Source organism: Aptenodytes patagonicus, chromosome 17, assembly GCF_965638725.1.
Source record: "Aptenodytes patagonicus chromosome 17, bAptPat1.pri.cur, whole genome shotgun sequence".
NCBI classification, from domain to species: Eukaryota; Metazoa; Chordata; class Aves; order Sphenisciformes; family Spheniscidae; genus Aptenodytes; species Aptenodytes patagonicus.
In genome coordinates this window covers 4,503,713-4,516,079 of record NC_134965.1, presented here as the reverse complement: position 1 = coordinate 4,516,079, position 12,367 = coordinate 4,503,713, and the positions used below count along the sequence as shown (strand labels likewise).

Below are 12,367 nucleotides of genomic sequence, written 5' to 3'. Positions count from 1 at the left end.
AAACAAACACAAGTTGCAAGGAGTCTTGGCCAGTAAGATCCCCTGGCACTGGCACAGTCTTTCCACCCGTACTTGTGTGCGTGCAGGTTGCTTGTGACAAACACGAGCTCCAGTAACGTACCTTGCCTATTTCGCTCTGCAGCTTGTACTGGTTTAATTGCACACAGTCCTGCAGATCAAAAGGAGAACATCATTAGAGTATTGGTAAAAGGAAATGACTTAGTCTGAATTGGTATCAAGTAGAGGCAGAGCGCTGAATAATGAAAGACTACATCTTACTCAAACTGGTATACGTTACACTATAAGCACTGCATATTTTTTTTTTTTGATAGCCCAGAACAAAGCAATTATGGGCTAAATTCTGACTCCGGTTGTGCTGGCGTAACACCAGAGGTCCCTCCACCCCAATTCCCCAGCACAGCTCCAGGTTCAGCCCGGTGAGCCTGACAGCAGCCCCTGGCCTCTTTACATGGACTGTCTGCATTGCACTGTGTTCAATACCAAGCAGAAAAACCTGTCCCCAGCTCCACAGGACTCTCATGGCCTGGCAGCTCCTAGCACCCATGCCAGTCCTAGGGTCACAGCATGAGCTCGTACCCTTCCCAACATCAGCCTGGCAAAGACAGGGACCCTCTGTGGGCCATGCATGAAGGCTGGGGCTGTGCCCAGAGGAACCCTCATCTGGACTGTGGGCTGCTGTTTGAGGAGAGCACACAGAGCCAAGATCCTTTGCAACGCAACACAAACAACATGGATTCCCTTCAGCCGGTACAGTATTTGCCAAAATAAATCATCCCTAAGCAGGCCTGATCTCCATTTGCAAGCTATCCAGCACTGAAACCCCAAGGGGTGGAAAGGTGGTGGATGCAGACCCTGGCAAGCTATGACAAGGGTGTAATGACCAGGAGCCACACAGGGAGTGACGGTGGCCCCAGGTGTCAACTGCGGGAAGCCAAGGTAGAACAGAGGAGCCATGCAGTCATCTGATGTCAAGTCCACCATTTCCTTTAGTATCACACTACCTAACAGAAAACATTTTCTTTCACAGCAGCAGCAAAACCTCCACAGCTGCATTTCACTCAGAGCTGACCCCTCCACCCTCATTAATTACAAGAAGAAAATTCCAGATGCCACAGAAGCCCAGGGGGCTCAAGACCGTGAGCACCGTGCACTGCCCACCCCAAGCTCTCCCTGCGGCTGCCCAGGAGCACGCAGGGGACCTGCCCAGCTGGGCCACTGCGACGGGGTCCGCAGGAAGACAGCACACACCTTGCTGCAACACACAGCTCCTGGCAAAGAGTCAGAGTGCTCTTGTGGGGATCTCTGCAGCACTGGCACCGGGGAGGGCAGGCTGCACTGGCTTTTGCCTTGGTCCCGACTTAACAGACAGCACTTAACTGCATTGCAGGGGAGGGGGCAGCCCCAGACACGGTGGGGTGAGGGAAGGGGAGAGTTTCCAACCACAGCACATGGTGTGGGCTGAGCCTTAGACAGGACATATTTCCCCAGACAGCATTTTAAAACAGTATTTCTCCCTGAGATTGCCAAGCGCTAAAGCAAGCTGGAAATTCACTTCCAACCTCTGCACCGGGCACTACTCTGGGAACAAAGCTGATATAAAGCATGCAGGCAGGTAGATTAGCTTTTCCATAAACCTCAAAATAACCCTGCAATCTACAGAAGCAGTGCCAGGACAGCAAAGCAGTGCCAGATGCCTCCAGTCTGTTTGTAAGAAGGGGGGGTGTTATGGCCCCATCCCCATGCAGCATCCTCACTGAAAGGAACACTCCTCTGCCTCTCGGGATGCATTAGAGCACAAATGCAGTAGATGATAATTTTGACTTTTCCCTATCACCAACCAGAAAACACTCCTAACGCAAGCAGTCATCACAGTGAAGGAGAACAGAGGAATGGGGAACTGATGACTTTTTAAGCTTGCAAGCAGTGGCTTGTCAGGAATACAAGGAATGATTTAAATCTTGATCTTGTTTCCAGTGAAGGAAGATTTTTCCACCACCCTGACAGGGAGGAAGAGCCAACTGTGAGTAATAGGGCCATAGATGTGTATTAACTCTACTGCTAGCAAAGCACATGTCTTTCCAAAGGCAAAAACCAATCCATCAGAACTAGGAGCAACAAGAGAGGAGAGAGCATGACCCAGTAAAAGCCAAGATCCAAAGCATAAGACCACGAAAACATATGGAAAAGAAAAATCCCATTGAATTTTGTAGAAAGGACTCCCCTCCGCAAAGGAGGGGGCAGCATGCAGGAACCCAGGGTACGGACACATGGAGGACAAATTCCCCTGAAAACCCCATGTCAGCAGATTCGCTTCCCAGCGCGAGGCTGTGCTTTGCATCACGGTGATTTTCACAAATTAAGCAGGAACAGTTTTCTGTTGATGTCTCCCGCCCTGGGTTTCCCCAAGCTCAGCTTCACACACCTTGTCCTGTGCAAAACTGCAGCGCTGCGGCGATGGGGAAACGCTCACGAGAGTGGCTGAGACAGGCAGGAAAAGCGACCACCCCTCTGAGAAAGCCTCCAACCACCTCAGTATCTCCTGCTCTTCCAACCAGCAAACTTGTAACACCCAGCTCCTGTTAACAGGCCTTCTCCCCTGAGCAGGGATTACTTGCACAAGTAAAGACAGGCTTTTACACGTGGCCATATACTCTCTGGTCTGCACTCGGTATCTTGTTTCAAGCCAAGGTGGCATCTCTAAAGCACAGAGTTTGCTGCTTGTCCTCACAAACACACTATCCAGGGAGCCACGATGGTATTTTTTCCCTCCCACCTGAAGGAGCGGAGTCCTTTGTGCGGGACAATCTATCCAGCTGGGCAAACTCCCTTACGGAGCACTAATATTTCGTGCAGCCAAGGAGGGACTACACCTGCTCCCTGGGTCTGAGGCATCAATTCCTTTGACTCTGACCATCACCATCCCTCTTACCTCTGTCTAGAAATTACCACTTTTATCCTGCACCAGACCGATCACCTGAAGCATCTCTCTGGTCTTTCTCTGCTGTTAAATGGAGCTTGTGAGCAATGCCAGGACACCTGCCTTTGGATGATGGTTTTTCAAAAGGGATGGATAAATACTAGGATGGGAACACCCAGAGAAGGTCGAGGGAAGGGCAATGACAGAGTCTCAGCTCCCAGTCTGCAGCACAGCCTCTGAGAGTTTCTGCTCGCTATCACCACATCCCTACCCAATCCACACCTCCATCACGCTCTGCTCAGATAATTACCGTGAGAAGCACTATTGTCTTAGCTTCTGCAGTCCGAGCACTTGAGCTGAACACAGCAAAAATCAAACCAAAGTATAGGTGCCTTCTACCTTTTTTTTTCCTTGCAGAAAGACCATAATTCACAGCTCAAGCAACTCCTGCCACGTGTCGCGGCAGACTGGCAGGGCTGTTTTGTCATTATTTGGTTCTCCTGCAGGAAGTGGGGTAATTGTACTATTCCTTTATCAGAGAAAAACACCTATCTTTGGGCCAAGTGTTTCTTAAAGATAACACTGTACAATCCTCTTGATTTCACCACACCAATGTATTTGCAACTGCTGATAAATGCGAACAGAACAAGAACCTTAATGAGATCCTTTAATGAAAAGCTGTCAGCAAATTAAGACTGCTGTGTCCATCCAAGTGTGCAGTAATTGTTCTGCCTTAAAAAACAAGATGCCCCATTTGTTAACGTGTCCAAGGCATCACTCAAGAGAGGGAGGGAGGGAATAAATGCCACAGAAAGCAAAAATTGATCAAAAATCATAACACACAGATAAGTCTAGAGTCTAGGCCCAATTCCATAAATCCACTACTGCCACCGCTGTGTGACAGAAACCCCATGCAATTAAGAATTGAGCTTTTGCTGTCTGGGGGGACACCAGGATGAGAAGGAAGACCCAGAGCTGGTTTCCAAAGTAAGACTTTCCAAAAACAATCAGACTGCCTACATACATTCATATATAACGGAGAATTTTGCCTCCTAAAACAAGCAAAATTCACCAATATGAAAAGAATTATAAGTTTCAGAGCAATTCAGAGATACACTTTAAAGAGAAGCATGGGAAAGAAAACTGGGAACTAAGAGCCAGTAATGAAGACAACACTGGTTTAAACTCATCCCATCTGGAAGAGGAAGTGAAAGCAGTTCTAAAACCAGACAAAATGAAAATAAAAGTCAGAAAAGGGGTATAGGGGCAGCAATGAATACAAATTAGAAAGTTGTCCAGGGACAGAGAAGGACACACAGGAAGCCCAGAGCTCATGGAAGTAAGAAAAACAAACAGATTTTTAAACATCATCCAAAAACAAGTGCAAAACTGAAGCCTAGCACTGCAACTGGCTGCTGGCAGGAGCACTGACCATGGCTGGGCAGAAAGTACAACACCAAGGCTGAGCACTGCTGTCTGGGCTCACCCACCGAGACCCCGAAGCTGGATGCAGGAGCTTGGGCACCCACTGGGTTCTTGGGGTATCATTTGGAAAGTGGCTAGAAGAATAAAAGGGGGCTGGGACCAGTGGGACAAAGGCAGCCCCGTTCCAGCCCCTCTGCAACTGCAGCTTTGGGCTTTCTCCTCCTCTCAAACCTTGCCCTCAGACAAGTTGGAAATGTAACTTTATTTAAAGATTAATTGATCCAAGGAAAAGAAATTAGCAATGCCTATGGGGAATTCTTCTTTGAAGAAATGTTTTCCAAGTATCTTTGATCTTTTCAAGGGAGCTCTAGTTTGAGCACCACACTAAGACCTCTAGAGGAAATTAGTTTGAGGACTCGTGGGGCTGGAAGGGGAAGCTCTCCAGCCTGCACTGCATAGGAGCTCAGTCCCCATCACCACCCTGGTCCCACCTGGGTGTACCTTTGTGCACAGCAAGGAAATCATGACCTTGTGAAAAAAAAAACAGGCAGCTCCCAGAGCCTGGAGGACCATGAAACCTGGATCAGCCCAGCACCAAAGTACTGCCTCTCACAGCTCTCGACACCAGTTGCTTCAAACTAGTTGGCCAAACAAGCAAGAGGCCTATGATAAAGATGTGGAAAGCCAAGGAAAGGACAAAGCAGCAATTTATTTTCTGTGCCTCTGGGATAAGCCATGGACATCGAGTGTAGGAAAATTCCCTTTGTCAGTTCATCCTCCTCCCTGCATGCTCAGGCTAGCAGCAGCACCAAGAAGGGAAAACGCACTGGCCCGACTCATCCTCTCCACTCCTGCTAAAGCACATGCAGCCCCAGCCCACCACCACAACACGTGGGGCCGCCCAGGCAGTGGGGAACTGGAACAACCTCCCACTGATCCTAGAGGGTGGAGGGACCACACGGACACTGGGGCTGGAAGAACCAGGCTGCCAGGGAGCGGGTGGATGCAGGGGAGAGAAAGGGAACATGTGAAAGAAAGGACGATTCAGCCAGAAGAGACTGAAGAAGAGAAAGTATAAAGCAATTAACTGTGCTGGCAGGTCTGGGGAGAAAGTCTGGAAAAAGACATCTTTTATTCTTCTAGCCACTCTCCAAGTGGGATTCTTCTTGGCTACCTAAAAAGGTTGGTTTGGGTCAGCAGAATAAAAAAATCCCACAAAACCAAAAAATAGCATTGCATTTTCAAATGCCACTTTCCAACAAGCAGCACCTCTACCCTTTCACAGATACAAGCCCTGCCATTTTAGGTGGGACAAGGTCTGTCAAACACAGTGACAAGATGCCCATCAGTCTGTACGAACATGTTCACAGAGTCTTGCCCTGGTACATATAAGCACCTGAGCATCATCTGTGCAGCAAAGCAGAAGCTGCTTTTAGCAGCCCCAGGAAAACCCTCTCCTCTCACCATGCTGCCAGCACCGAGCAGGAGCTAGGAATGTCACACCAACAGAGGCAACGTGGGCCAGTCACCTAGACTCTAGGGCCTGTGCCTCAGCTCTGCAGAATTACGCATCCTTAATAGCTTCAGCTTAACCACTTCTGTGCCACAGCTAAAGGCAAAGCCATTCCCTTAAAGTGAAGCACTGATGAGCAGCAAAGGCAGCAGAAATCCCACCAGCTTAGCAGGCACTCCTACCGGAGAAGGCAGCACTGAAAGGACCTTCCAGGCCATGGTCCACGAATAACCTGAGAGGAGGGGAACAAGCAGGGAAGTGGCCTGTTTTGATAGAGATATGACAGATCAGGTTAATTAAGTACACAGTAATGCTGTCAGGAGAGCAGAACAGGTTACTTCTCTTGCAGAGTTAATACTGCAGATCCAGACTTGGCAGCAGTGGCTGCAAGACACCACCAGCTGCCAACTCATCATACCAGGGCAATTAGCTAATTGGTGGCTCTGGTCAGTTGATCAGGAACTGCCTCTGTGCAAGACAACAAGCCCTGGCTCTGCTGCAGCTCTGCTGGCCCAGGAGCCATCATCTTCCTCAATAACAAACCCAAGAAACCCTACTCAGAAGGCAGGCGTTTGTGGTATTGGTCCCAGGGACGGGACGGCATGATTCACTACCCGCTCGCAGCACCGCATGAAGCTTCCCGCAGCGTCACAGGCTCAGCTTTGGCTCTTGGTCCTCTGATCCCTGAATACAAGTTTTCCTCCCAGCCTGTGAACAAGTATTAAACCAGCATTAAACAGCTCAGCAGCATCTCTCTAACCGAACGTATGGTTCTTCCATAATTCAGCAGAGAACAACAGAAAATTCACCTCTGCTGCATCCCCATAACCAGACTTCCCATAGCACACCTCTCCATTATTTCTCCAGATCAGTCAAGGATACAGAACCGCTGACAGCAAGGCAGTGAGTTACCACTCCTGCTATCACTGGAGAGGGAAAGCAGATTCAGTCCTAGATCACTATCGGCGTTTACACAGGAAATTTTGATATGCAGCCCCGTCCATCTCAGCTCATGATGGATGGCACCTGCACATGTGCCACTGATAAAGCCCAAACACTCATGAACTTCATCTTCATTTTTGCACAGACTGTAACTCACTTGGGCAGCGGCTGCGAGCCGGAGTGATGGATGTCCTGCCACCTGAAAGACACTGACTAATGCCAGATACTCAATGCAAGGAGAAAAGAGCAACTCCGAAATGGCTTTGAACAGGTGAGAGACATGGACTCGAGTACGAATGTGCAGCTTGCCTAGAACAAGATGTGTCAGAGTCATTTGCAGGGAGACCAGGGGCAATGCCATGATCAGTGAGCTGGATCTTGTCAGAGTGACCTACCAGCCTCCCTGCTCACTGAGGGTCTGCATATCAAAATCATCAACAGAAAACACAACAGCAGCTGCTGCTAAGTACACCACGAGTGTATTTCTCATCACTGGGTTATTTTATCTTGCATAGGAACCAAAAGCCTCAGAGTCCCCTGTAACTCTTATAAGCCCTGCCCCTACCTCCTGGCTCTGCTCAGTCTTCCCTGCCCACATGCAAGGCTCTGCTAATTGCTTACAGCAAACGTACTAAGCAAATGCATGCAACAAAAGATTTGTTCTCCATTTCTCTTCCGAGTTCCCTGCTGTATCTCGGTTTAGCTGTATAGCTTGTATTTGGACTGCCACTGTCTCTCACAGCCATGAACACAACCACTCTGCAACAACTGCTTAGCAGCAACTGGCAGGTCATACGCAGGATGCTGGAGTTGGGCTGCATGCAGGCTGCACACTTGCCTTGCTGTCACGTACCTAACACTTATTTCTCATTATTCAGTTGCCAGCCTCAAACTTTATCCTATAAACAAGTATGCATCTTCCTAGGTCTTTTGCTATTCCTTACAGGATACAGATACTGTCCCTATAAGCTGGGAAGATGAAGCACGGCTCCTGAGAGCACTGCTGTGAGGGTGAGCACCCACCTCCGAACGTGTACAGCTCTCGCCTGGGCTCCCTCCCCCTTCCTACTGCAGCAATTCTCCATTAATATGAACGATGCTTTCCAACGAGCACAGCTTTGTTAAGCATCTGTGCTGCACCAGAGCAGGGGTCTAAATAGTTATATCAAAGTGACCATTAAAAACACAGCACTGCGTAACAGACTGCTGCAGGAGCAGCGAATTGAAGGGCTCCGCATCTGCATCTCAAACTAAGCATTTCCCACCCCAAGGCAGCAGCTATTGCTCCCCAAGATGCAGATGCTGTGGAAGACAGAGTATTTTGAATTTGCATGCAGATGGGAATGTGCTAGTCACACTCGACTGCAGTTACTTTGAAATAGATTTCGGACAAGCCCTGCTCCTGGCACAGTCAAAGTACTGCAGGATGGGAGAGCTGGCACACAAATCACATCCGCTTCCAAGAACCAGCTCCTCTCCCTCCCCATCTCCCTCATTAAACCATACAGCTGCCGTCAAAGAAGCTGCAATCTCTGCAGTGCACCTTCTGCAGATATCCTCTTATCAGTCGGGCATGCCATGACCCATCATACAGCTAACGTGACTTGCAAAACTTCCCAGAGAACAATGGCTGATTTCCTTGTGCACAGCAGCTGTCCTCTCAGATATGCAAAGGGAAAACACCCACTTTTCAGGAGGGAAACACTAAGCCACACAGATGTTAAGCTCCAGGTCACTTGGACCCACACTGGCAAAAGTCTAAACTCCAGTGATTCGGGTCCCTTATGACACAGGGTGGGACCACGGTGGGATTTAGGCATCACAGCTGGGAGCACCATGGTGCCGAAGAGCAACACTTTGGCACAGTGGCACTGGCAGAGCCACATTCAGCAACGTGCTCCCCATCGACTGAGTGATAAAGAGTTGGATGGGCATTGCTCCTGCACCCCCGGCTGCTGTCTCTGTCCCACTTCAGTGCCAGGGCATAGCAGCAGAGGTGAATTCACTGGGTGACCATCACTGTACTGCCAGCCCTAGAGGAAAGAGAGATTGAAAATGCCCATGGAAAGGGCCTATCCCTCACCAGAACAAGGCTTATGGTCACAAGACGAACCAGAGGCTTCTCCTGGGCTCACCTCCCACGGCACCAGAGCAGGAGATGCAGCCCTCCCTGTAGGGTAAGGCCAGCAGGTCCACCCCACCACCGCTCCTTTCTCCCATGCCGCTTCCTCTCTGTTACTGCACCTCCGAGCAAGACCATGGAGTGTGGCACCCACAGACACCTCCCACCCCTCCCCTCTGCCCTCCCCCATTCCCTAAGAGCAGAAACACAAGACAAACATGACTAGGAAACAAATTCAGTCCAGAGAAAAGTGGCAGGACATGGAAAACTTGTTTTTTCTCCACAAACAGCAGATAAAAATCTCAGGAAAAGGCACAGCCTGGGCTTGGGGGATAATTCAGGTATGAGTCTTTGTTTTTTCCCAAACCAGCTGCCAGCCCTGCTGAAATGACATCCCTTTTCCAGTACTCCAGACAGCCCATTCCCCACTTAAAATTCTTCCCCAGCCAGTAGCATTTTACAAAACATTTTGGCTTCAAGAAACACCCATTTACACCACCTCCATCGTGCCTGGCTTTCAAAGAAAGCCCTGCTGCACACCCCTTCACGGACATTGCTGCAGGCTCAACATCTTTGGAATGACACTGGGCAGCGTGGTCCGAACAGGCCCTCTCTTGGCTCCCCATCCTCCCCATGACAGCACATCACAGCACAGGGAATTGCAACCAGCAGCCACTTCCATCAAAACACTTGACCACTAACAGCGTGTTACACCTCCAGGACAGGTCTGAGCCCAGGTCTGGTAGCGGGAGAGCAGCCGCAAGATGGACGGCAGGAACAACTGCAGCCACCCAGAGACACTCCTCTGAAGGAGAGGAGGGTCACAGCTCTCAGTTACTACTGCTGTTACAAACGCTTTAAAGAGAAAGGAAAATCCTGACAGGAGTAGGAAACACCAGTGCATTTAAGCTCTTTATAAAATTTAATCATGCCTTCAATAATGGCAAAACACAATAGGAGATACATAATCTCCAGAAGCTTAAATCCATAAAATACCATCAGCAAAGCTGCTGTGACTGATAAACTCCCGAAGGGCACATACAGCAGGGACACGAGAGCAAAGCCATTTGGCTGCAGCCCTTTCTCTGAACAGCCTGACAGGCCTCCTGTGTGCTACCGCTACACAACAGGGGTCCCAGCCCCTTAACGGGACTACGCCAGGCAAGCGAGGGCTGAAGGAGCCAGATGTCAGGACCAGGGCTACACCCAGCGGAGGTCTGGGAGATGTTCAGCCATTCCAAGCTAATGCAATCCCTGGCTTCAAGGATTTTTTTTTTCCCCTTAGAAAAAACAGTGCTTTCAGATCTACTGCTCCAAAAGACTGAAGACTCCCATTACTGCTTAAGACAGACTTACCTTGCCTCGACACCACAATTATAGGGGAGAACATGCCTACCTCAGAATCTGATATGGAGACCCGATTGGACTCTATCGTTGGTCTCCTCATTATACGTGGCAATGGACCTGTGGCATAAGGACCATAACCTGGAGTGTTGCTGGAAGCCAGATAACCTCCTGATGATCTTTCCTGAAGAGACAACTTTCTACTTGATAGGACGGGTCTAATGAGAGGTCTCTTGGGAACATGCCTCCAGTGAGCATCTTCTGTCTGTTGGGAAGGCAGAAATTCATTCATTCCCACATCACTGTTGACTCCATTTCTTTGGATGTCTTTTATGTTATCAGAAAAGACTGGGTTTTCTTCTTCAGTGTTGTCTTCACCATTTTGGTCACTTCTGTCTGGGCCAGCAGCCACATCTATGGCTGCTACCCGCTCTGCCAGTTCAGTCTGCGTGTCTTTGCAGTACATGTCTATGCCTCCATCCACGGCATTTGTTGGACAGTCCCCCATTGCTGCGTCCAGCTTGTATGGTCTCAAATGGCACTGCAGAGAGATGCGCTGCTAGCACTCACAGACAGCATGTGGCATGAAGCAATCTCTCCATGAAATACCTAAACCGAAACAGAGGTAAACTGAATAATAATGTTCACTCAACACAAACATAACAAAGACACCCATCTCTGGCTTCTTCCAACATATAAGAAGGTGAAGGCAAAACACTGGCAGCCTGTAAACAAGTTGCAAACACTCAGGAGGAAAGGCAAACCCAAGCATCAAGCTAGATATGAAAGTGATAAAGATGAGATTTTATCTGATGTGCAACAAGTGACACAGCTAAAGAGAACTCCTCCTTCTGTAGCTAGACCAACAGTCAGCCAGAGCTTACAATAAAGGGGGAAGTACAGGTTCTTAACAAGCTGAGGGTAAAGTGTCAAACTTTCAACCTCTTGAATTCTTATTTATAGGGTACAAGAGCTTCTGGTATGTATCCAAACCCAATGTGCATAACAACAAATCCACAGCCATTGTCCTGGTTTCGGCAGGGATAGAGTTAATTTCCTTCCTAGTAGCTGGTACAGTGCTGTGTGTTGGATTTAACATGAGAATAATGTTGATAACACACCGATGTTTTAGTTGTTGCTGAGCAGTGCTTACACTAGTCACGGACTTTTCAGCTTCCCATGCTCTACCGACTGAGAAGGCTGGAGGTGCACAAGAAGCTGGGAGGGGGCACAGCCAAACTGGCCAGAGGGACATTCCATACCATGGGACATCATGCTCAGTACAGAAACTGGGGAAAGCTGGCCGGGGGGGCCACTGCTCGGCGACTGGCTGGGCATCGGTCAGCAGGTGGTGAGCAATTGCACTGTGCATTGCTTACTTTGTGTATTATTATTACATTATTATTATTGTTATTATTTTATTTCAATTATTAAACTGTTTTTATCTCAACCCACAAGTTTTTCTCGCTTCTACTCTTCCAATTCTCTCCCCCATCCCACCGCGGGGCAGGGGGGAAGGAGTGAGCAAGCGGATGTGTGGTGCTCAGTTGCCAACTGAGGTTAAACCACGACAGCCATTTAGGGCTCCACAGTAGTCTCTCTGTTGCCCTGTAGAGTCCTAGCGAGTGTCACAGAATGGCCTGGAAGCCAAGCCATGGCTGGTGACTTCCACACTCTCAGTTATTTGCAATGTAGTCAACAGCAAAGGCAGAATTTAAAAGCAAGTCTGGTTCCAGGGTTGCCCCGGCCCCCCACAGTTGCAGCCTGTGTGCAAACACGCATTAACCTTGCTGCCTACCATGTACAAAAGCTATACTGAGTTGCAAATCAACAACGCTTAATGATTACCAGCATGTGGGAATCAGCTTTTCCATTGGAAAAGACCTACAGAACACAAAAATGCAATACAAAGCTAAAACTACTGAATAAGATCTGTTTCCTGGATGCTAATTTCAGTCTCAATTTAAAACAGATCTCAGTCTTCCCAGCGCGGTCCAGAGCAGGAAATGATCCTCTGCAGCACATGGCTGTCATCCCTTAATCACCTCTGAAGATGCAGCGCTGCAGGATGCCTCATCTCATC

At 48.8% G+C, this 12,367-nt stretch overlaps 1 protein-coding gene across 7 annotated transcripts in view; it reads right to left on the bottom strand.

Annotated features, from left to right (window-relative positions):
* Positions 1-12,367, bottom strand: part of CAMKK1 (calcium/calmodulin dependent protein kinase kinase 1) — a 115,322-nt gene that overhangs the window by 57,953 nt on the left and 45,002 nt on the right. For all 7 annotated transcript variants that reach the window (XR_012996662.1, XM_076354258.1, XM_076354257.1 and 4 more), the window contains 2 exons: positions 10,337-10,893; positions 122-169 (listed from right to left, as the gene is read on the bottom strand). Coding sequence is in view for 6 of the 7 variants with exons in the window: in XM_076354258.1 (XP_076210373.1) it covers positions 122-169; positions 10,337-10,792 (504 nt within the window). In the remaining variant the exon portion in view is untranslated. The remainder of the gene's footprint in view (positions 1-121; positions 170-10,336; positions 10,894-12,367) is intronic.